General features: G+C 42.9%; 1 protein-coding gene across 16 annotated transcripts in view; it reads left to right on the forward strand.

Moving 5' to 3' along the window:
• Kidins220 (kinase D interacting substrate 220) overlaps positions 1–24,665 on the forward strand; it is a 78,761-nt gene extending 54,096 nt beyond the window's left edge. For 3 of the 16 annotated variants that reach the window (XM_032907546.1, XM_032907539.1, XM_032907541.1), the window contains 6 exons: positions 2,121–2,299; positions 4,358–4,581; positions 16,217–16,348; positions 18,039–18,137; positions 19,045–19,281; positions 21,734–24,665. In XM_032907546.1, the coding sequence (XP_032763437.1) occupies positions 2,121–2,299; positions 4,358–4,581; positions 16,217–16,348; positions 18,039–18,137; positions 19,045–19,281; positions 21,734–22,993 (2,131 nt within the window). In that variant the 3' untranslated portion in view covers positions 22,994–24,665. Of the gene's footprint in view, positions 1–2,120; positions 2,300–4,357; positions 4,582–6,446; positions 6,561–7,234; positions 7,292–12,003; positions 12,037–13,679; positions 13,728–16,216; positions 16,349–18,038; positions 18,138–19,044; positions 19,282–21,733 lie in introns of all 16 variants that reach the window. The other 13 variants (XM_032907542.1, XM_032907532.1, XM_032907530.1 and 10 more) reach the window with 8 other exon arrangements.
• Positions 24,666–25,730: the final 1,065 nt, after the last annotated feature.

A 25,730-nucleotide genomic window follows, 5' to 3' on the forward strand; every position in this document is an offset into this window, starting at 1 on the left:
AAATGCTAACCTTTGGAGAAAATATCTGAAAAATAAAAGCCCATATGATTTTGATGGCCCACTGCCAAAAGATTATCATTTACATAAACGTCTCTTTTAACAGAAGGGCTTAATGCATTGAGCTCAAAAGGTTAGAGTAGAGACTCCAATCTGGAAAGCAGCAGTAGACGTTTGGCTTGTGAACAGCCGCATTGTTCGCCACGCTGAGAACACTGTTCGCATTCAGGCTGAAAGCGATGCTGGCATTAGGATTCGGTTAATTTGTTTCATGTGACTTGTCAGCTGTGTGTTTTTATCTAATCTTCCTAGCCTCCTCTTTTTCTGTCACACTCCTGAAAAATGAACTGCCTTTTTAACTTCCATTTCTAGTACGTTTTCTACCTTTGCAAGTGATACCACATGATTGTTTTCCAGGTTTTCATTACACTTTAAATGTATTTAATAATCGGTTCGAGTGCTGTTTTACCGTATTGAAAGTAATCGTATCTTAAAGAACTTTCTGCTTTGTGCATGTGTGAGTCTGCAGCAGGACTTTGTGAAATCCACAGACGAATTACTTGCCTTGTTTTCTCACGAGCACCCCATTCTTTCCTTGTTTGCTAATTTTGTTCTCTGGATTTTCCCTCGGATGACTTTTAATATCTGGCTACCAGCCAAGTTCTGGGTCTCAGCAATAAAGTGCTGATCCCAAAGAAAAGATGCAGCTGTTGCTAATCTCAGGGTTCCATCTCCGCTTGGAAAGAGCAGGAAAATGTTCTTCTCCCTAAAATGGAGCCTTAGTGCAACGCGAGAGCACGTGTTCTTAAGTAATGGGCGAGTGCTGTGAGGAGAGCAAGCGCCCGGCTTTAGAAGAGCTTCCAGAGGTGCAGTTACCGTAAGGGAACCACTGTGCTGAGGCCATACAGTTTCACAGATAGTGTTGCCTAGATCCGCGGAGCTGTCCTCACAGTCAGAAGTGACCGTCCCCACCACCCGGGCAGGTTTCTTGCAGGTTCTTTGTAATCCTCTGTCACTCCCCCTACCCACACCCCATTTTCATGGGAACTGTGATCTGCTTCCTGCACATTGGCCAGATTCTTTACTTAACATAATTTATGATGAGATTTGCCCCTGTCAAGTTCAACTTAGTTCATTCCCTTTTCTTGTATTCTGTGGTATCGACCTCCGTCCATTCTACCTGTCAGTCAGTGGACACTGGGGCTTCTCCCGATTTTCCTGTCTGTCTATTTGAGCTTCTCCATTGTAGTTTCCATTCCCTTACTCTCATGTTTCTTAGATCAGATTACTTACTCCATGGTGTTTAGGGAGAACCCGGGAATTTGAACATTTTGGTCATTTGTCTCCTTTCAAGACAGTTTCATATTGATCATTGTAACAGTGTCTATTAAGTGCTTTTAATGACTAAAATTCACTTATTTTTATATTTGAGAATTTCTGATTGATCCAAAATTGCTTATTGTGTGAAATCAACACACACACACACACACACACACACACACAGACACACACATGGACACACAATAAAAGAATACAAATATATTACTATATTTGATTGACCAAATCTTATCCTTTCCAGGCTACCTTCTGTGTTTTATCATATCTATTGTACAATAAGCATATATTACTAACAATAGAAAATAGCTTTTTATAAAGAAAATACTGTGCTGACACTTTTAGTTTGTGTGACTTATTAAAAAAATTTTTTTCCTGCAAAAAAAAAATGAGTGTTGGTGTCACATTGAAAAGCCTAGGTCTCAGAACCAGCCTCTCGCTCACTGTGTGATGTGGGCGCAACCGTTCTCATAGCCAGCTCTCGTCAGCCGAGGGAGCCGCTGGCTGTGTGTACCTAGTGTGTGAGTTCCCTTCTCTTTGTCTCCCTGGTCCACACCCTGCTCTTGGACAAAATCAATGATGTTCTGAGTTCCTCGTTGTCACCTTAGTTGTTTTGGAACTGTATTATTATTTTTTTCCTCTTTTAGGTTTCTTATCTGAAAAATATTTTTAAACTGAGAGCCAGGTGTGTAATGTGCTCCTTGTGGACAGAAGCATCGAGGTTTAAGAGTGAAGAATTTGACTCTGAGAGCAGCACTAATGGGGTTTTCATCTCTTTCTTTTTGAAGAATATCGAAGAATATCCCAACAAGTAAAGATGTTGAGCCGCTTCTTGAAATTGATGGAGATATAAGAAACTTTGAAGTCTTCTTGTCTTCAAGGACTCCAGTTCTCGTGGCTCGAGATGTAAAGACCTTTTTGCCGTGCACAGTAAACCTGGATCCCAAACTTCGGGAGATCATCGCAGGTGGGTGCCGCAGTGCCGCTGCTCGTCTCCTTCCTCCTTCTTCCTTCCCTCCTCCCTCCTCCTCCCTCCTCTTTCCTTCCTTCCTCCCTCCTCCTCCTTCCTTCCTTCCTTCCTTCCTTCCTTCCTCCTTCCTTCCCTCCCTCTCCCTCCCTCCTTCATTCCCTCCTCCTCCCTCCTCCCTCCCCTCCTTCCTTCCTTCCTCCCTCCTCCTTCCCCTCCTTCCTTCCTTCCTCCTTCCTTCCTTCCTCCTTCCTTCCTCCTTCCTTCCTTCCTCCTTCCTTCCTTCCTCCTTCTCCCTCCTCCTTCCTTCCTTCCTTCCTTCCTTCCTCCTTCCTTCCTTCCTCCTTCCTTCCTTCCTCCTTCCTTCCTTCCTCCTCCTTCCTCCTCCTTCCTTCCTCCTCCTCCCTCCCTCCCTCCTTCCTTCCTTCCTTCCTTCTTTCCTTCCTTCCTCCTGTTGTTGTTGTTTGCTTTTGTTTTTATTTGTTTGCCTTTAGTTTTGAGTTGAGGTTGGACCCAGAGCCGTTGTTGTCTCCCTGCCTTGGCATCTGGCATGCTGGGATTACAGTCATGTGCCACCATGCCAGCAGAATTTCCTGTTTCTAACCTAGCTATCTAATTTATCTTGCTCTATGAAAATTCAAGAAATCTGAACGGAGCATCGGCAGAGGACTCAGTTGGAGTGGGACTGGGCTGTTGAGCCCAGGCGTGGGGCACTGAGATATTAGTTATTTACTCCACTGTGTCTGGTCCTTGCTCACCAACTTCTCCCTTTGGGACATTGAACTTCTGTTCTTTCACAGAGAGTCTTGACGTTCAGATGCCAGTGTTGTAATCTTCTGTTCTAATAGGGACCTCCAAATTAAGCAGGAAACAAAACAAAAAAAGCCCCTCACCTTCATTTTAGGTTTTTAACATAATTTATAAGCCAGGACTTGAATATAACTGTTAAGGGTTAATTTATTTTATGGCCATGCTGGGGATTCAGCCCAGGGCCTTGGGCATGCTAGGCAAACACTCTGTCACTGAATATGGCCTCACCCCTTTACCCCTTTTTACTTTTATTTTTATTTTGAGACAGGGTCTTGTCAAATTGCCCAAACTGGCCTTAAACTTTTTTTTTTTTGCATTCTGGTTTTAGAGCCCAAACTACCAGATCTGGTTTGCATTTGGGTTTTAGAGAGGCCATTGAGAGGCCGGTGTGCACTGGAGCATGTACTGCTGTGTTGAAACACAAGGGCTTCATGTGATACTGCTCATCAGACCATAATTGAGCTTTCGGGAGTTGTGGAGGGATCACCTTCAATTAGTCCCATAGAGTGTAATGGCTTCACAAGCGCACACCGCTCTGGCCCATGTGTGGACGCTGAGGGGGGTAGAGAGGAGGACAGGGAGTGGGCACAGAGCTACACTTGGGTAGGGTAATTCCTGACTCTCCTTACACGGCGGATGCTTACAGTTAGCTACGACTTAATGAGAGCTTCAGAATCCTCAGAAAGGCCATTTCAGCCAGTCTCGTCGCAGACAAATAAAGAGTGTTGAGGTGACAAAGGCATATGTCCATTTCCTCAGTTTGAGCATTATGTGATATATACATCTATTAAGGAAGCATATTGGCCCATAAATATGTAGTTATCTGTAACAACACAAACTCCAAACTCCACCAAGTTCTTTTTCTCAGTGTTTACTCTGAGGCTGATGGCTTCTGTGGCTGTGTGTTCTGTGTGGAGAGGCTGGCTTGTCTCAGTTTGTAGGCCACAGTTTAGCTCACAAATTTGAGTCTTTTGTTAGCATAACACAAATATATCTTTAAAGAGTCAAAAATTACAGTGTTTGGTGACTGAAGAAAGAATCGAAGTATGGTAACTATTCAAGGGCGAAGAAAAAGCCTCTTTTATATACATCAATTGGACTTTTTTTTTTACTTAGTCTGTGGACTAGATAAGATGTCCTGTCGACTCACTGAAGCTCAGCTGGTCACTAGCAGTTGGGAAAGTGTGTCCTTGCTTAGTAGCTGGCCACAGCACTCATCACTCATGTCCTGCTCTTCTCTGCTTTCAGATGTCCGAGCTGCAAGAGAGCAGATCAACATAGGAGGCCTGGCTTATCCCCCGCTCCCTCTGCACGAAGGCCCTCCTCGGCCACCTTCTGGGTACAGTCAGCCTGCATCTGTCTGCTCTTCAGCGTCTTTTAACGGGCCGTTCCCAGGCGGGGTTGTGTCCCCACAGCCCCACAGCAGTTACTACAGCGGCTTGTCCGGACCCCAGCACCCCTTCTACAACAGGGTGAGTAGGAGCCAGCACCATGGCTTTACAGTGGAGCTTCCGAGGGCACCAGGATTCCTCTGTCTGTGCACTCTGGCACTGGTTTGGAACTATGATTTGGCTTAAATGTACAAGTGTATGATTTTTTTAAAATCCCAAGTCTTGGATTTTAGCGTGTTCTGGAGTTCTAAAGAGTGTGAATATAAGAATATTGGCTTTCATTTTCTTGACAAAGGAAATACTATGACAACAATGGTTCCTTTGGTATGTTTTGTTATAGCAATTTATATCTCATTTATAACAGTGATAAATTCCTAGAGTCATTCGTGGTTCTTAGACAAATGTGAAATAATAATGGGTCCTTACTACTTGAAGGATTAAATGTTATTGCCGGTTAAGTCCACGAAAAGCCATTTTAATTTCAAGTATCTTTAGTCATATGTAATTCTTTGCTTAATACACAGTTTCCTAACTAAAAAATAAAAGCACAGTTTCAGTGGTACCCAAACCATGCTGGATGTAGTTGTTTGAAGCGCCTGTTCTCACCTTAATGACCCTGGTCATGTAATGACACTGATCATCTCCTGGTGGAAACAGATCATGACTATAGCATGCCTTGTGGAATCATACTTGTAAAATCTACTGTAAGTTTTAATCCTTCTTTTCTCCTTGGTTAGTGTAACTTGAGGAAAACATAGGCTAATATTTGTAGAGGATGACTGACTGAAGGACTTTATCCAAATGATCTAACAACAAAGAGTTTTGTATAAATGTGGCAAAGAAGGAATTGGGAATTTAAATTAAATTTTTATTTTTTAAGTATCTATAGTGATAATTAGCTTTGCTGTTTGTAGAGCCTTAAAAAATGTGATCCAGTTTTCTGTGTGGACAAGACAACACAAGAATAGCCAATAGCATTTATGAGAATGTTTGTTCTCTGTCAAAATTAACTGTGTGGTAGGTAGGTGGTGCAGAATACAGATCTGCAGTCACTAGTCTTAAAATCTGCTGTAATTTTACATAAGGTGGCTCAATTAATACTAATTAAAGGTGTGAAAATGCATTTATTTGAAAAAAGGATGTGCAAAATCATCTCTGCTGGCATCTTACATGCATTTATTTTAAGAGCAATAATGTAATATACTTTTAAAGTAATTATTTTTAAGACATTAAAATTTCTCTTGTTTTTAGGTTTAGTGTTTCTGTTATTGTTTAATGGTATTAGTCATACTGTTAAAAGTCATAGTAATTCTATTCTCTTAAAGTGTCAAGAGCAAAGAAGAGAGACGCGGCCACCTCAGTGCAGTGAAGCCCTAATGACCATTATGTTCCCAGTCCATATAATCTGAAATGTGAATGTGGAAGTTAAGTCTTGCGTAGAGAGCAGGCTGTCTATCTTATAGTGCAGAGCGCACTCCAGTGTGCTGGGACACAGCTGAGCTCCAGGGCCCCCAGTGAGACTGTCCTTGAAAACACTGCTTGTTGTTCCCAAATGACCAGGGCAGTTTTGGGTCTTAATAACTTTTTTTTTTGTAAGGCAGAGTATTCTAATAACATTCTAGTCTGCTTTAAAGAAGAATTTGTTAGTCAATACATACAAATCATGTACAGCAAACTTGTTAAGATGTTAAATATAAAACAAATGTTTGTGTTAAGTCACAAGGTACAAAACTCAAGCTGTGTTTTAAGCCTGTATCTGATGAAGGAGACAGTGTCATTGTCCTAACTCTGGTCTGGATCTCAAGGCCAGAGGGTGCACGAGCCTTATGTGTTGTCACTTGCTTTTGAACTTTGGAGTGTGTTGGTTAGTTTCACTTGATGAATCTCATTACACTTGGATTTCTGTAATTGTTCATGCCCTTTTTTTGTTACATGTTTCTCCATAGCCATTCTTTGCCCCATACCTTTACACGCCAAGGTATTACCCTGGCGGTTCCCAACATCTCATCTCACGTTCATCAGTAAAAACGAGTTTGCCCAGAGATCAGAACAATGGCCTAGTAAGTATATAAAGGGGGTAACTAAAATATTAATCTCATAAAAGAACATGGATACCATTAAAAGCTTTTTTTATTTTCCTTTCTGAAGTAAAAGAATACAACTTAACTTTATAATTTTGAAAAACAAGCTATTACAAATATAAAATGTATGTTTTCACTTCTGGTAATTATCTATGAAAGACGAGCCATCTAAATGTTGAGTTTTTACAACCAGAGATCTCTGGCTTGTAATGCAGTGTTTGCTACCAAAACTTTAAAAGCTAGATCTTTATAACTGCTAATTTCTAGTGTCTTTTTAAAGGGCTTCTATGTTATCTCTCTGTGTGATACATTAGCATTACAGCTTAGAGGATAGAGTGCAGTACAAGAAGAGCATTTCAGATTGCAGCAGGGAGTCCACAGAATGAGACTGTTTAAGCATACCATTGAATAAAATAATCCAAAACAAAACACATCTGTGCAAAGTATGTTAGGGGCTCCTTATGACAAACTTAAAGTAACTATAAAAAACAAGTTTCCTGTTAACGTAATTTAAACTATGTTTTAAGGTGGTAGAGGGGGATTTCAGTCACCCTGGGATTCAGAGTTACCTGTGTTACCTTAGCATTGTGCTCATTCATCGTCCATGTCGCTCATCCTGCCCTGTCGCCCACTCTCCTGTTTTATGTTGCTAGGAAGTAATCACGGAGGATGCCGCTGAGGGCCTTCCCTCACCCACAGACTCCTCGAGGGTAATGGAGTAGTCTTGTGGCGTGGAACACAGTGTCTGGTTGCTTCTGCAGCAGTAATGACGTCCTAACGCATTGGCACTAACTCACTCATGGTGTGATGGACAGTATAGAGTAGCCAAGCACTAATAATTACAGCTCATGAATCATTCCACAGCTAATGTTTCCTCCTGCATCTCCCCTTCTCAGGGGTGTGGGAGGGGCTTGCTTTCTTCGGTAAGGGAGAGCTGCTTCCAGGAGTCACACACGTATTCAGGGGGACTTTTCCTTAGTGTTTACCTTTCTAACTGGTTTTTACAGTCTGTACTTGGTATGATTCGTGTAGAATAGCTTTGAAAGAATCACACAGCACTGTTGACACTAGAGGACAGGATAGCTGGGTGCTGCAAAACAGCAGGCCCCTAGCCCTTCACCCTTGCTTCAGGTTTCTCCACCACAGCACTACTTCCGTTACTGATGAGAAAAACGTCTGGACAGACCTAGTGCGGGTGCAGCATCTAAAGGAAGCTGCGTTTAACTATATATAAACACACAACTGATTGTAGAGGAAGCCACTGAAGTAATAATCCTTCCACACCTTATATTTCACAGGAAATGCCTGTGGGGAGCAGCCATGATGTCTTACTTTAGTCAGTCAGTATGCAGTTGAGGAATACAGCTTGTATGTTATGTTCAGAATATGTTATCACATGTAAACATGGCCTCTCTGATCTAATCCTAAAATGTTCTAAGCAGTGGAGAATTTCAGGCCGAGGTAATACATCCCTAGTTTATGAAGAACATTTAACTTAACACATACATTTAAATAGGTGGTATATTTTTAAACCTTAACTTCCTTTGAATTAATCTAGTTAAGAGACAAAAAAGAAACCATTTTGTTGTTTTCATTAAGGAGTTGATTCTTAAGTCATTAGCATTGTAGCTGAACTGCTGGGATAATTCAGTTATTTACAAATGACAGGCATACTGAATCACAGCGGTCCTGTTTGGATGCTGAGGGACTCTGTGGCCCATGAAGCATCACCACTGTATGCAAAATTGACTTTCAGTTTATTCAGAGAGCCTTTACTACAGGGTTATGTGTGCAATTCAGTTCTAGGGACTAAAAGTACTCAGTGAATTTCTGATGAAAATCAGATACTGTGCAAGATTTATGCCTCTGATGGTACAGAAATATGGAAATAGCAGCTCTTCCCATGTACACAGTGTAGGCAAACACTGTAATTAAAACCTGTCAGTCTGTTGGTTTTTTGGGTCCATTAAGGAGAGCATTCTACAAGGTTTAAAATAAGTTTTTTTGAGCAAGGGGAATAATGCAGTTCCTGAGCCATGCTTAGAAGCTCAATAATAGGACATAAAGAAGCTCAACAAATAGGACTCACATGGAACACTGTCTGTGTCATAAGATAACGCATCTCTTGTTCTTAGCACTAAAAAGTAGTTCGTAGTTGGTAGAGTGGATAACAAATGCTCACCATGCTGCCCGTGCTTCTAAGAAATTAACAGTGACAACAGTTTTTAACTTGTGTCCTGTAGAAGACTTAGGAAAAGCAAGCCGACATTTGTTTAAAGCCAATGAAAGCAGTGGTGGAAAATGAAGAACCTACTTGATGTGCAGAGACACCATGACCACAACAATGCTTATAAAGGAAACATTTAATTGGGGCTGGCCTATAGGTTCAGAGGTTTAGTCCAGTGTCATCATGGTGGGAAGCACAGTGGTGTGCGGGTAGTCATGGTGCTGGAGAAGGAGCTAAGAGTTGTATATCTAGATTGGCAGGCTGGGGGGGGGGAGAGATAGAGAGAGACAGAGAGAAGGAAGAGAGACAGAAAAGAGACAGACATTAGGCCTGGGTTGAGCATTTGAAATCTCAAAGTCTAGCTCCCTGTGACACACTTCTAATAAGGGCACACCTCCTACAAGGTGACACCTAATAGTGCTACTCGCTAGTGTCCAAGCATTCCAATATATGAGCCTATGGTGCCATTCTTATTCAAACCACCACACTACTAGTTGAACCAGCAGCCAGTGGGAGAGTCGGTGGCCCTTTGTGCTGAAAACTGCTCAGCCCCAACTGGGAGAGCAGGGCTGGTTATTGGCCAGCATACCCTGCATAGCCTGATGAGAAGGGCCACTTACACATAAGCCAGTAGCTAAATGAATGTTTCAGAACAAAATGTGGTATTATACAGACCCATGATAACATAGAGGGGAAGTGAGGCCAAGTTAACCAACTGTGGTCTTTGCAAAATATAGATGAGCTTGTCTATTTTTACCACAAGAAAATTTTGACAAACGTTTGGAAAGCAGATCTTTATGGATGGAAATAATAAGTTTTCTCACACTAACATTATGGAGATCATAGCCTACAAAATATAGCCAAACTAGCAGGTAAATTATAGATAAATATTTGAGTGTTTCACAAAGTAGGGGCTTGAAATACAAGCTCTATGCTGGTTTTGCTCCCTGTAATTTTATGGCTGGGAGAATATGCATGCCAGATCTTGTGAAAGTGAAGATCATATTAGATCTGAGATATGCCCCCAGAGTGTTAGAGTTGGAAAGGACTAATCTGTCCTTGTCTGAAGTTAGAGAACTCCTTTTTCACACTTGAAGTTTAATCTGTACTTCAGTTCGTAAGAGCAGGGTGAGCAGCTCCCTTTTCTTCTGATGTTTCTGTAGGCACAGCTGAGATCTTGACGTCTGGTCTAGCCTCCATGGAAAAGGCGAGATATAGGGGCTCACACCAGGATACAGGAGCAGGGTAGCAGGGAAGGAGCCAGAATGCAGCCATCCCTGTGGTCTGCCTTGCCCATTCCCAGAGTGTGAACAGGCTGCAGCCTTTGTAGTCCCCACCCTTGCAGACATTACCCTGATTCTGTGCTTTACTGTCCTGAAAAGGCAGGCCAGTGTCTTTGGTCTGATTTAGATATTACTAACACTTAGCATGTTTAGGTACATTATTACTTACTAAGAATACCCAGATCCTTAAAGACTCAGAATTCAAACTGCTTCAGTTGGGCAGAATTGCTAGCAGTGCAAAGCAGTGTACATGCTCACAGTTTACGTAAGCACAGGTGTTTCATTTATTGATGTTTCTTAGGTGCAAGAGGCATAATTTAGATGAGTTTTGAGGTTTTGAAAATGCCCGTACATCTCTTAAGGACAGGTATGATCTGGAAATCGCATAGGCAGTCCTGTGAACGTGGAGTGCACTTACACAAACCAAGGCAGGTACACCGTCATTAGAGTGGACTGCCATTAGCATAGTCTCTCATAGGTTGACTGAAGTGCTAGGAGGCTCATGACTATGTTAGGGAATGGGAAGCTTTTCTGGAAGATTATACTACTCTCAGAGGAGTTCTCACCAGCGTGTCCTCTGCCCTCCACATAGGTTTGCACTGTGTGGTTCCACATAGATGTGAATTGCTCTGAGGAAAAAGATGTACAGAATTCACAAAACACTCTTAGAAGGCATTGTCTAGAAATACCAGAAAAGTAAGAAAAAATGGTTTGTCATATATAATAAAAGTATTCACTATCCTAATACACACACACACACAGAGAAAAAATTAGTTCTAAATAATTAAAATATATCCATGTTTATGAACACCAAGACCATTGCATGGCAGACTCACAGTGAAAGAAATGGAAATGCAGTTGAGGCACAGTGTAAGGCCCTAACTGGCTGCTGTAGCCATTTCCTGCTGCTTCATGAGTTAGCTTAAAATGCTGTGGGAGTATGGGAAGATTATCTTCCTAGGAAACTGCATACAAAGGTAAGACCTTCTACATGTAGCATGAAAAATAAGGGCTGACCCACTGTTCTCTGCTAGACTTCTGCTTAGAAGCAAGCTACTAGCAAGAGTTTTAGGGAGCCCAGAGCTCTATCCAGATTTCTGACTTTGGGGCATTGGTTCCCTAACTCCATATTGCTCAGGAGTCAGTCAGCTCTAGTGGCAAAGCGAATCTCCTGATGCTCCCAGGGTAGGAAGGACCTTATGAGGGCCAGTCTTGGTCTAGGTCTCCTGAGTGCCATTCTGTTAGTGGTGCAGAGGTGCTCTGGAGAGCATCTTCGGGTTTGCTAACTCGTGGTAAGGACTGCATTTCATTGGCAGACACTTTTCCCCCAAAGGAAGGAAAACCATAGCATTTCTTCATCTTTTTAAATTTTTATCTGTTTTGTCTTCACTGACTTAGCAGTATATACCCCTGGCTGGTACTAAGGGAGCACTCATTGTCCCAGCATATTTACTGAGCATGTGAAGGCCCTATCTAGTGGGATAAAGAGGGAGACAAAACAGGAGGCATCCTGTCCTCAGAGCCTGTAGGTTCCCAGGCCTCCAAGGGCTCACCAGTGTCTCTGTCTTGACCTCCAGGAGATCACTTCTGTACATCACTGAAAACACACGACAGTATTTACTATCAAGTTTAATTGCAAAGAAATTTCAAGATTGCATAGGCAATATTAAAATCATTTCACAATTTCCAGTGTGTTCTTACTACTGGGTTTAGAGATTGGCGAAAACTGTTGATTTAATAGCAGCATTACACACGCTGGTCCGAGCTTTTCCTAGGCAGGCTCCAGCTCAGGCAGTAAAGCATAAAAAGCTATTGCTTCTGAAGGTGCTTTATCTCCATCGCTGCTTTTGGAGCTTGTAAACTGTGCTCAAGGCAACAGACATCCGAACCAAGCTGTCTCTTGTTTGCTCAGGAGAGGAGCTGGACAAGAAAGCAGATGATGCAGGTAAGGGTTCAGGCTCCACACTCCTTCTTTAGACTGGGTGACACATGCGCCCATCACCCTCAGAGACCTGCAGTAGTGTCAACTACTATACCATCTTCCATAGTACTGAAGAAGTGCATTTTCATTATTCTACTTGAACTAGGGGGAAGTGCTAGGGTCCCCCCTCCTTTATTGAAATAGAGCCAAAAATGTATTTACTTTCTGCATGGAAGTCTTTACGTCAGGTTTCAGTTCAATTTTTTCTCTGAATTTCAAGTAAATGGATTACAATATTTTTATAGTTGATATTATAGTAATGTTGAAGTCCTAGGTATAGTTGGAAGTTAAAAAGTGTGTGGGAGTGGGTGGCGAGATGGTGACTGCTTCTCTGGAGGACCAAGGTTCAAGTTCCAGCCAGCCACACATGGCTGCTCTACTTGTAACACCAGTCCCAGGGCATCCACTGTCCTCCTCTGGTCTCCATGGACACTGCATTAATGTATACATAGACAGATGCAGTCAAAACATCCATACACATACAAAGAAATAAAATTTAAAACATTTTTTAAGGTTACAAAGCAGACAAACATGTTACTACTTGTTCCCCGGCCCTTTTTAATGCAAAGTCCTTAAACTACAATGTTGAGCCTTAGTCATCAGCTTTGACAGAATTATTTCTCCAGCAGCCTGACACACAGGACAGGAGGAGGAAGGGTCAGGTTGCGTGTCCAGCTAATTAACAGCTCGTGCTTCTTGTTCGGGGACATCTTAGAGTAAACCACTTCTCTGCACTCGTCTGATACCTGTGCACATCCCAGTGGATGAGTGTGTGTGTAGTTGTCTTCTAAAAACTTATCTGTACTGAGTTTGATAGTAGAAAGTGGAAGAGGTTCCCACTGTGGATTGCGGACACTGGTCATGTTCACAGACAGACGTCTGAGGTGAGCCTAGTGACCCACCCCTGCCCCTTGTCACTAAAATAACATGTTCAGTTGACTGTTTAAATTTGCCAGTCATTGGTAGACTGCTTGAAGTACTTAAAACTGTTTGCCACTGATATTTTAAATAAGTACAGAAGAATAATTAACAACAATGGTTGTTGCTTTGAAATAGAATTCTTAAAGTTTTACAGTATGTCAGTCAAAGAATGTGACTTTTTAAAAAAACATTTCTAATTTGTTGAGCTGCATGAAAACGAAGATTTCAAGACATTTCTTTTGAACAGGCAATTGAGGCGTCTATCAGAATCAGCATAGTCAGTGAAGTAACACATATTTAAAGATGGTTTCTCACTACTAACTGTCCTTTAAGGTAGTCTACACAATTAAGCCTTATAAATGTCTTGACAATTTTAACCTTATATAGAAAGAATATTGGCTTTTCATGGGAAAGTATGATTTACCCAGTTTTATTGTTAAATCATGCATGATTTTTTAATGAAAAAAATAAGTTTTAAGAGTGTAATTTAAAATTTCTAAGTATCTACTAATAAAGCGGATCCATGCATGTGTGTTCCTTGCTCCGTGCTCCTGATACCAAGGTTTGTTCAGAGTTGAGGGGAAATAAGAGGCTTAGCAAGGGCTCTGTATATCTATGTGATGTGTGTGCTTTGATGATTTATTTCATACTCATGGCCTTCACTCTGTTTTATTCCTTCCTTAAAGCCGTGTGACTCTGGGTTTAACAAACAGAGACAGGTACAGAAACTCCGGGTGAAACCTCACTTGCCTTACTAGGTGTTAGATGGTCATGGGCTCCTTCCTGCTGGGCTGTCTATAGCTCTACCTCATTCTCTGTCTTGGGTTCCTTTCCATAGCTGCTTTCAGCCCCTGCATGGCACTCACTGCTGACTAATCAGATTTTTAGCTTCTCTAATAAATTGACTGACGATACGGTATTTCAGAGTGTACTGTTAATCTACTGACACCGGAAAGCAGGTCCGCCACCTCAGGTAACTAGTGTTTTCATAGCTTTGCTTGGATTGGAGGAATTCTGACTAAGATGCGTTTCGAAGCTTCCATTTGAACAAGCTAACGTGTGCTGCGTTGAATTCTCCAAGCAAGAAAGATAAAGAAATAAATTATGACATAGAAAACCAGTTTACTGAAGTGATCTGTTCTGGATTATACAAGTGGATTTCAAGGAAGACGGCATATAAATGTTAAAGGATTAGTCTTTGAATTCTTTGTTTCCTCTCAAAACAATATACTTAGTTTCTTTTAAGAATTTAGCAACTTAATAAATTTGCATATTCTTCTTTTATGATACTTCAATTAAAAATTTATTATTTGTCTATAAGATCCATTTAATTTAAAAGTAACTTCAGTATATATTATTACTTTAGAAAAGGCTTGGAAAGCGATTCACATTTCTCCTTCATTCAAAGAAATTATTGGAACATACATGGTTTTCAAATTGGTAACTTATTGCTTGATAAAGACTTACAAATAGGAGTCGGATGTGATCGTAACTCCCTGTTGAGGTGGCCTCTGCTAGGTGTCAATACTTTACAGCGTTCTTTCTTCCTTTTTAACTAATACATTCTTGCGGTAGATATCTGAAACTCTGCAATGTCCTGTTCGACTTGCTTGGCTTTTGCCCAGTAATTGTTGGCCATTGATGAAGTTTATAATACGACTGCTGTAGAGATGGTGTTTGCCTGGTGGGGAATTTCTCTTTCTCTCTGCCATGTGTATTAGTTGGAATTCTATAAGGAAAAGTGTCTTCTTCCTAATTCATTTACTTAAGTATTTAGTTTTAAGGCTGAGCATGGTGGCACATGCCTTTAGTCCCAGCACTTGGGAGGCAGAGACCAGCTTATCTCTGTAAGTTCAAGATTAGCCTAGTTTACATAGATGCATACACACTCACACACATGCATACACACATGTGCATGCAATATGTACATATATACACACATGCGTGTATGCACACAAACACAGACACATATGCATACACATAATGCATATGTATGTATTTCTGAGGTAGTACAATTAATATTTTTTCATATTACAAATAAGTTATTAACTGTGCTTCATGGGTGTTTTTAAACCATAGGATAGTTTACAGTCTCCTGACACCAGAGTCAGTAGAACATACTTGAAATATTTAATTATCCTTTTCCCCACCTGGCAGTCCAGGAACTCACTATGCAGATGGCTTTGAACTAAGAGTGGTTCACCTGCCTCTGCTTCCTGAGTGCTAGGATTAAAGGCATGAGCCACCACTCCCAGCCAAATTCATATATTCTTAAGGAGGTGATAAATCTTATTTCTCTCATGAAGGCCAAACAGGGCAGATTATAATGCTGTTCTCTTTATCTTGTATGTCAGTTGACTTCTCTTTATCACGGCTATAGCTTCCATAACCTTGTCTTAAAATAGTTGGAGCAAAGAAAAAAGCTCATTTACATAAAACCTGAAGCTTGGCTTCAGTCCGAATCCACCACTTTCTAGATAACTCATTCTGGAAGCCCTAAGCCAACCTTCCCAGACCTGCATGTGCACTTTTGGGACTGAAGAGAAGCACACAGAGCCAGACACAGTGAGGCCCTCTTCGAAAGTGTTAGTCTAAATAAGCTAGATTTATTGTTTTGATTTCCTTTTTAAATGAAAACAGGCTTTTGTAGATTAGATCATATGACTGTTGTAGGGTCTAGAGAGGAAAATTTAGATTTCTTGGATACTTCTAAAATCATAGACTACCAAGGTAGTGCATAGAATGTTTAAGATTGTTTGATATAGACACTTGGAAATTACTTTTAAACAGGTCTTTGTATTCTCTAAGTGTCTGTAATTTTCTTCTTTTTTTTTTTTTTTTTTTTTTTTTTTTTGAGCTGGGGACCAGACAGGGCCTATCCTAAACAAGCGCTCTACCACTGTAAATCCCCAACCCCAATTTTCTTCTTTTTATCCCTTAAGTTCTCTACCTCTTATTAAGAGCAGTGCCCTTATGTCTTACAGTGTAATCATTTGAGGACTTGGTGTAGGTCTGGTCCACATTTGGGTCAGGCTGTCTCTACTGCAGTAAATGCTACTCCTTACATGTCAGATGGCTGAATCTACTTAAGAGATTTTTCTTAAATTCTATATGCATTGGCTGTGTTTCCTTTATTTCAGCAGTATAATTTAATGACTTTTCCTGTCACATGACCTCAAGCATTTCATATTAATGCTACTCGTATTTCCCTTGACTTACCTAGGCAGCCGTCCCTGCCGCAGGCAGCTCACTGCTACTGAGTTCAATGACCGTGGATGTCATATGTGAGAAACTGAGACAGATAGAAGGGCTGGACCAGAGCATGATGCCTCAGTACTGCACAACAATCAAAAAGGTGACGCGCATTTACATCTGAGGTTTGGAAAGGACTGAGAGTGCGGGAGGCGGGCAGCGCGTTTTTCCTACGTCTTTGCTCTGAGCCACCGCAGGGCGACACCTCTCAGTGAAATGGGAACTTCCCTTTTTAGAACTACACTTGCTCTTTTTTCAACTCTATGAGTAGATTAAAGAAAGAGTAGCTGGATTACAGTTTTACTTACCCAGTGTCTAAAATAAGTAAAAACAAAATAGCATGGTGAAAAATGGAACAGCTCACGGAGCCGAGAGCATTGGCCGGCTGCGTGGGACCGTCCGTCCATTACCTTCAACCACGCACAGTGCACAGCTCTATCTGAAACCTCTGCCATGGGAAACTGTTGAGCACGGAGATCAGCACAAGTCAGATGCTGTTTTGGATGTTAGACTTTGCGCTGCATGCTCAGTGAGTAAAATTCAAATGAATATCCCTCCCTTAGTGGGAAGCACTGCCCTTGGAAGCAGTTTTGGTCCCAAGCAATGTGGGGAAGGCTGCCTGGCCTGTGGTATGTGTCTGTGTGGCTTCGTAGTAATTACAGAGTGAGCCTCATTTCCCACAAGTTGTCATTTTGTATCATGACATTTATGATTTTGTCATGTTTGAAGGACCATATAGATTGGGCTTGCAAGGCTGAAGCATCTATGAAGTTTTTTTCTTCCAACTTTTATAGTTCTAGAGTTACCCTGAAGTTGATTCTCCCTTGCTAGGAGGTACAAGAGAGACATTGCCTGTGTAAAGTTAACTGAGTGCAGTTACAGACTGTTCTAACCTGAGCTTCCACACCACAGTTACTGATAGGAGCCTCTGCTGCTTATGTTCTTTAAGGAATTATGTGCACCTCACGTATGATTGTATTGACCTAAGCCTGCATTTGGGCAGCAGTTTAGCACACGCCCGTTTTCTTACAGAGCTAATCCATGCCTGTCCCTGCTTGTCTGCGTCAGTACCTCCTTACTGCCCACCAGCCCCACTCCTCCAGGCAACTGGCAGGTGTCAGGAAGGTCAACTCCTAGTCTGCCATGCATGGGCTCTGCATGCTTGTTCCTTTGAATTAACTTAGAAATGGAGCATCTTACCAATCCCAGACACAGTGCTACCTCGCTTTACCAGTTAGCAGTCAGACATTATTTTCGTAAAATCAGAAGGACACCCTGTAATTATGCTACTGTTTCTCATTTAAGTGCAGCTAAAATTACAGGGGCCCAAAAGGTTGAAAGCACATTTTTATCATAATCTTAATGGTCTGGGAAGATCCTGGCTGGACATTCTGTGTCCATTCGAAGTGGATTGGTTCGTTGGGCTCACTTCATTTAGATCTTCGGCAGTTAGAAATCACTCACGAGCCTAGAAACCATTGCTGCTTCCAGCGCTTGGCATCTTCATATCTCCTCAGATTATAACAGGAAAGGTAATGGTTTTGGTGCTGCCCAGGGCTGAGCAGGGGAAAACCTGTGAGAGTCTGGTTGGTCTTAAAGCGCGGTTTGTCTCACTGAAGTGCTTGACACTTAAGAAAATGTCGAGCGGTCTGTGTGGCTGGGATACGTGACTCATTATATTGCATGGAGAGAGGTGGCCGCTGTGAGGGCAGCCACTCTGCAGCTGGATGGAAGCAGACCTATAATCACTAGTGATTCAGAACACTCTAGATTTCGTTTTCGTTTTCACACAGGCGAACATAAATGGCCGGGTATTGTCTCAGTGTAACATTGATGAGCTGAAGAAGGAGATGGCTATGAACTTTGGAGACTGGCATCTCTTCAGAAGCATGGTAAGGCTTTTGCAGCATCACCATGCCACAGTACTTTATCCTCCTGGGTAAAGTTGTCTGCAGCATTTAGGACCCGAGAACTAAGAAGCACTGGCCAAAGTGACATTCCCCATATTAATTTTAAAAAGCTTTGCATTTTGTGTGTGTAACTTGTTTTTCATTGAGTGTAAACTTGGATTCAACCCAGTATTATGGGGAATAGTCACAACAGCATGTGGAATCTTGTCCTTTCTGAGGAAGAGGCAATCACGGGTTTCCCATGCTTTCATTTAACAAAGCATGCTCTCCTTGGCCAGTACCAGGTGGGCCACTCCAGGCCCTCTAGGCTTCCACCTTCAGTGTCTGTCCTTGCTCAGTGCTCTGTGTTAAGCAGCATACACAGCAGCCACTGTAGAAAGGGCCCAGCTCCAACATGAGCTCACCCTTGCTCTCCTCTGGTTCCCTGTCGTCCTCCATCCACTCCCCGGTGAAGTCTGATCACCCTGGCCTGTCTTCAGAAATCTTGTCAAATTGGTTTACCCAGAATCTCTTGAAGACTGAGCTTCCCCACCCTACCCTCTCTGAGTGGGGTGACCATCCACTTGTGGCTGGTTTGGAGTAGAACTGGTTCTGTACTGAGGTCAGCATCTCCATCACTGTATTCTCCCTGCTTTAGCTCTGGGCTCCTTTACATACTACAGTTGAATCTTGGTTTTTAAGTTTTAAAAGTTGTACAGTAGAATGCTGGAACTTCTCTTAGCATTGTTAATAGGCTTAAGGTAAGATGTGGCATAAAGTCACTGGACCGTCGAAGTGAGAAGTGCGTTCTTGGCCCTATTACAATAACTGTACTGTACTTTACCGTTAGTGCTCTCAGAAGCCTCTGTAATGGGTTGGCAATGCACATGATGATTCTTCTTCTCCTAAGGTCTTAGAAATGAGAAGTGTGGAAAACCAGGTGGTCCCTGAAGACCCTCGTTTTCTCAATGAAAACTCCAGTGCCCCAGTTCCTCATGGAGAGTCTGCTCGCCGCTCTTCTCACAGTGAGCTGCCTCACACGGAGCTTTCCAGCCAGACTCCATACACCCTGAACTTCAGCTTTGAAGAACTGAACACGCTCGGCCTTGATGAGGGAGCCCCGAGGCACAGTAACCTGAGTTGGCAGGTATTTCTTCCGTGTCAGTTTTCATGGTGCTTTAGCACACTCGTTCAGACAGTGTTGATGGAGCTGGGCCAGAGGAAGGGCCACCTACTCAGGGAGCTGGGTTTATTTTGAAGGGGAAGCATCAGCAAAGGACAGGGAGAAGTTAAGTTATTCAGAATTGACAAGAAGAGTGAAAGCAGTGCACGCCTTTGATCCCAGCAGTCTGGAGACAGAGGCAGGAGGATCTCGGAGCTCGAGGCCAGCCTTGTCTACATAGTAATTACTAGCCAAAGTGCATCTGTATGGGAAGCTAGCATCCCGCTGTCCTACTGACACCTTAAGTTTGGTTTCCCATGACACAGGAGCACACACTACACACCACACTTTTTCTTTCTCTCATGTTGCTCAGGCTGGCCTTCAACCCCAGGGCTCAAGAGATTCCCCTGCCTCAGCAGCATCCCGAGGGCTAGGGTCATAGACCTGCACCACGTTTTCTGTGGGGATATTCCCAGAGAGGCACAGGCATCAGGAGCAGAAGGTCAAGTGGGATGTGTGTGAGGAGGAGGGAAGAGTAAGGAGAAGTGAGGGAAGCAGAGCAGGGTGCAGGGAGCAGAGACAGTAATGAGGAAGTAACAGGGAAGCTGTGTTCTAGACCGAATAGGAAGACCAGAGCCCCGCGGGTGCTCCTGGCAGGGGTTCTGTCTAGCAGTGAAAATAGTTTTAATTTTTTCCATACTGTGCACCTTAAGTGAAGGAACCATTATGTTACTAAGTACTGACTAATACAAGCCATTATGTTACTGAGTGCTGACTAGAATTGCTTTACAGTGTGCTAAGGTCACACTTGGTCCTTTGGTCTCTTTGTTCTGACAGAAGCAGTTCTCTACCTTTCCAGCTTTCTGAGAAGCTGCTCCTCCTTACCCCACTGTGCAAGTGCTTTCTCTGGTGACCCTTCCCCCGCACAGCCGCTTTCACAGTGCCCTTTGAGCCTAGCCTTCGTCAGTCAGTGGGCTGGGGTGGCTCTGCAAAAAGATGTGACCTGAGTGGTCTGTCCCTGGGACCCACATGCTTTAAGGAGAAAACCAACTCCTCAGAGTTGTCCTCTCACCTACACGTACACGTACACACACACACACACACACACACACACACACACACACACACACACGCACACGCACACACACGTAATAAAAATTATCAGGGCCCAGAAAACTTCACTGTGGTAAAAATAAAAATGGATCGGTGGCTACCAGTACCCGCACATTCCCACTCCACGTGGGTCCGTGGGAGCTGCGACATACTATAGTGAAATAGAACCTAAAAATGTTTTGAAATATTTTTAAGTAATTATATATTAACATAAATAATATTTTTACAAAAAAATACTATGTTTTCAAACAAAAAAGTCCAGTAAGAATGGGAATGTTTTACACATATCTTTAAGGGCTGGCTTCATAGAAAACTACTGGGTCCCCCAGGTACTCCCTCCCTCACATCTCCTGTGACAACACAAACACAGGTAGCTCTGGACACTTCTGTGTGAATGAAAGAGAAAAGGCACAGAACACCATCATGTCCTGCAGAGTGCAGTTCAAGACCCATGGGTTCCCTGCACAGGGGCTCACACAGCATTTGGGAACAGCTGCATTAGTGGGGAGAGGGAGGCATCGTTCTTCTAGTCTGATGGCATCCTGTAGGACCTCCTAAGGAGACAGACACTGTCTCCTTTCCAGAGAAAAGGTGGCCTTGCCTCTCTATGCCCGTGTCCCAGTCTTTCCTAAGGTCTGATCGTAAGCTCTCTTGACACAGCTTCTTTCATTCCCTGCCTCCTTTTCTCATCTGTGCTTTCGGTTGCTCGTTTATTAGCTCTTCTAGGATCTAAGCAGCTGTAGCCTTAAACCCAGCATTAGAAACTGAACTTAGAAGTTTCCCATGTGTCTTCACTGGGACCCTGCCAACCCCCACTGCGGTCTTTTGCAAACCTTTGTTATTCCCTCTCCTCTGTTTTAAGAACATTTCCTTTCTCTGAATTAATTGGACAGGAACTTCCAATTTTATCAAATAATTTGGATGGTTTCCTTTATTGTATGTTAAAGACTTTGTTTTGTTTTTGAGATCTGTCTTTATTTCTTCTTTATCTCTTCTAAGAGGAATTCTTTCTAGAAGGTGCTTTTACCTTAAATAAAACAATTTGAAATTACTAAACATAAATGCTCAGATGACTTATACAGCTTGAAATTGTTCTTTTAAATATAAACAGTAAATTAATGTTGCTAAAAATTTATAAGCTAATTACAGATTTATTAATAAACTCATAGCTTTTGTTAAACTGTTAGGTTGATTTTTTAAAAGACCCTAGTAATGTGATAACTTTTACATTATTAGTGTACATATGTGTTTCCTAAGCTGATGATTATTATGTCTTTTCCCCTTCTTATTTGAATTCTTAAATTTTTTTTTTCTGTCTTCACAGTCACAAACTCGCAGAACCCCAAGTCTCTCGAGTCTCAATTCCCAGGACTCCAGTATTGAAATTTCAAAGCTTACTGATAAGGTGCAGGCCGAGTATAGAGACGCCTATAGAGAGTACATTGCTCAGATGTCCCAGTTAGAAGGGGGCACAGGGTCGTCCACAATAAGCGGCAGATCTTCTCCACACAGCACATACTACATAGGCCAGAGCTCTTCAGGGGGCTCCATCCATTCTACTCTAGAACAGGAAAGGGGGAAGGAGGGTGAGCTAAAGCAGGAGGATGGGCGGAAGTCATTTTTAATGAAGAGGGGGGATGTCATAGATTACTCCTCATCAGGGGTGTCCACTAATGAGGCCTCACCCCTGGACCCCATTACTGAAGAAGATGAGAAATCCGACCAGTCAGGTAGTAAGCTACTCCCAGGCAAGAAATCCTCAGAACGGCCCAGTCTCTTCCAGACAGACTTGAAGCTTAAGGGGGGTGGTCTTCGCTACCAGAAACTGCCCAGTGATGAAGATGAGTCGGGGACAGAAGAGTCAGATAACACCCCACTGCTCAAAGATGATAAGGACAAAAAGGCTGAAGGCAAAGCAGAGAGAGTGTGCAAGTCCCCAGAGCACAGTGCCGAGCCCATCAGAACATTCATTAAAGCAAAAGAGTACTTGTCCGATGCCCTCCTTGACAAAAAGGATTCCTCAGATTCGGGAGTGAGGTCCAATGAGAGTTCTCCCAACCACTCTCTCCACAATGAGGCAGCAGACGACTCCCAACTGGAAAAGGCAAACCTCATAGAGCTTGAAGATGAGGGCCACAGTGGGAAGCGGGGGATGCCACACAGTCTGAGTGGCTTGCAAGATCCAATTATAGCTCGGATGTCCATTTGCTCGGAAGACAAGAAAAGCCCTTCCGAGTGCAGCCTGATTGCGAGCAGCCCTGAAGAGAGCTGGCCTGCGTGCCAGAAGGCCTACAACCTAAACCGAACGCCCAGCACTGTGACGCTGAACAACAACACCGCGCCCACCAACAGAGCCAATCAGAACTTCGATGAGAGAGAGGGAATCAGGGAGACGCCCCAGGTCATTCTGAGGCCTGGGCCCAGTCCCAACCCAACTGCTGTGCAGAATGAAAACCTGAAGAGCATGGCGCACAAGCGAAGCCAGCGCTCCAGTTACACAAGGCTCTCGAAAGATGCGTCTGAGCTGCATGCAGCCTCCTCGGAGAGCACAGGCTTTGGAGAAGAGAGAGAGAGCATTCTCTGAGGAAGGAGAAGTGGAAAGAGTGTGACAGACTTTGAGTTGACCCATCCTCATTACTCATCATGTTTATGCATCACAGACACCTGATAGGTGGTCAGGCACTGGAAGCAGACAGGAAGGCCTGAGAGCACAGTCACCAGTCACTTTCATTGTCACCGTCATCCCAGGCACTTTAAAGTCTCTCTGCCACTGTTACGCCTTTCCAGGCACACAGCTAGGCAGAGCGATGAGAGCAGGCTGAAGACAAAATAGGTCAGAAGTGTATTCAAAGTTGAAAGGGCTTAATCACAAGGAAAAAACTTAGAGATCTCCTTTATAAACTATTCATGTACCATTTGAGGGAAGATACAGTGTTAGATGAAGCAGAAACCAATTTTATTGTTAGTGTTTAATCTTGGTGCAGATTTATAAGTTTTAGAGTAGCCCAGAGACTAAAAGTGAATACTTAGCAAATGGATAGCCAGTGTTCTATATAGGAATCATTGCTTTTCAGAGGGCTTAAAGTTTAAGTAGAAAATATACACTCAAGAAGGCGATAAAAGCTGATGAGAAAGTGAGTTAGCAGAACCCAAAGCCGTGCTGGGCCGCGGTGACTCATTAGCAGAGGAGGAGGGGAGGGCAGTATATTCCTGGGATACTCTCTCCAGACCCAGCCTGGCTTCTGACACCATCCACCTGTGCCCTCAAAACCGTCTTAGTCTGTTCTGCAACTCTTAAGTGACATACCTAACTCAGCTCATGGCTAAGGAAAAAAAATTAAAGTTGTCCTGGTGATTAAACTCTGGACCTCCCACATCTAAGTCCCGAGTTGACAAACTGCATCCCCAGTCCCAAACATGTGTTCTTCCAGAGATCTGGAAAGACATGGGCATAAGAGTCCAGTAAACTCTTAATGAAGGTGTCGGGAAGTGTTTCCCTTAAAGGGGTTAGTGACAGTGACACTAGACAAGTGACAGTATTTAGTTTGCTGACATTAAATCACTGCCTTCTGGACCGCAATAGTTTAGTATCTGTTCCTAAATCAGCATTTGAGTTCTGCGGGGGTTACAAAATGGAGGCATGGTTTTAAGAAGGAATTTGAAAGCATCCAGGGAAGCAAGAACAGAGTCAGAGCTGGTGTGACCATGACACTTCCCATTATTGTTAGCAAAGCTAGGAGAATGACCACGTACATTTAAGTATCATGTAGGCTAGAGCGTGCCTGTCATCATCATGCATTGAGACCGTTTGTCCTTTGATTATAGTGTGTTTATGTAGACCAGTCCTAGCAGTATGTCCTGAGCCATGGGCAGGATTGTAGATGGCGAGGTGGCAGGTTTAGTGCTCGTTGAGATGTCCATCTCTGACTGGACCTGTGTGGTTTACTTGTAGCTGCTCCGTGAAACACTGCCTTGCTGTTTGAGTGTAATTGAGCATTTTCATGAAGTGTATATGTTGCATGATCTTTAACAGGTATTTTTAAACATTAAGAACAGCATGATGTTACTGACATTATGCATTAGTAGTATGCAGTATCATGTAATGGGTACTTCAGAGGCAGTTTGGTTTCTTTCCAGGTGAGTAGCTATAGCTCACAGTCATGGGAGTCCTTTATTCACACTGTCTGTGAAGTCGATGCTGGAGTGCCAAATGCACACGGAGACTAGGAACAATAAAGACTTGCATGCCATTCTGACTCATGGAGTTTTATTCACTAGAGCAATGATAATTCCCATTCTGATTAAAAATTAAAACACGGTCTGTGTGTCTGTTTGTCCTATGACTGAAGTATGTAAAGACTTACAGGTCATGAAATTGACAGAATGTTCCAGACAGCCCTTATTTTCTTTCTGAGAGAGAGTGGCTGTGAAACCCCTGTGCCTAACCGGTGTTAGCTCAGCGTCCACAGTGCACGGGCACCACAGCACTGAGAAGCCCATATCTGAGCTAGTGGCAGATGGCCCAGATCCCTCTAGAATATCAGCTGATTACACGACCATTGTGGACAAACTTGCTTTCTCCTACTGATACAGAAAGTGACAGGCCAGATGGATTCCTGAGTCACCGTTATCCCTGAGTCTGCATGTCAGTGTGTGTCTGTGTCCATAAAGCATAGCTCAGTCTGATTCACACACAGGCAAACTGCTTTAAGCTGGATGAAATAATAGAAAAGTGAGCCTCCAACCCTGCCAGTCTCAGAGACTCTGAGTCGCTTGGCTCCACCTTCAGCCGTAGAGGGTGTCTTGACATGGCGTCCTGACACCGACACCATGGCCTTCTGGGGGATTATTTTCTGAGTATAGCTGCAGTCCCAGCTGTCCTGGAACTCACTCTGTACACCAGGCTGGCCTTGAGCTCAGAGAGCCACCTGTCTCTGCCTCCGAGGTGCTGGCATTAAAGGTGTGAGTCTATTTTCCCAGTGCTGGATGATTAAGGATCAAGAATCCTACACTATGAATTTTAAGCTTCGACCGGCGCAGTGATCCATGCCTGTAATTGCAGTACTCAGGAGACAGAAGCAGGAGAATCAGGTGTTCAAGGTCAACCTCAGCTACATAGAGATTTTGAGAGCAGCCTGGGCTGTGTGAGACCCTATCTCACAAAACTAAAAATGCAAATCTGAAATAGCTTCAATGAGAGAACTTGTTTTTGTGTGTTATTTTGTGTAGATTTTAAATATAGTCAGGATAATCTTAATTGCCTAACCAAAGTAACTTTAAGAGTTGTGTTTGCTTTAATACTCATCTCGAGAACTCAAGCT

Source organism: Rattus rattus, chromosome 7 (genome assembly GCF_011064425.1).
Source record: "Rattus rattus isolate New Zealand chromosome 7, Rrattus_CSIRO_v1, whole genome shotgun sequence".
Taxonomy (NCBI): Eukaryota; Metazoa; Chordata; class Mammalia; order Rodentia; family Muridae; genus Rattus; species Rattus rattus.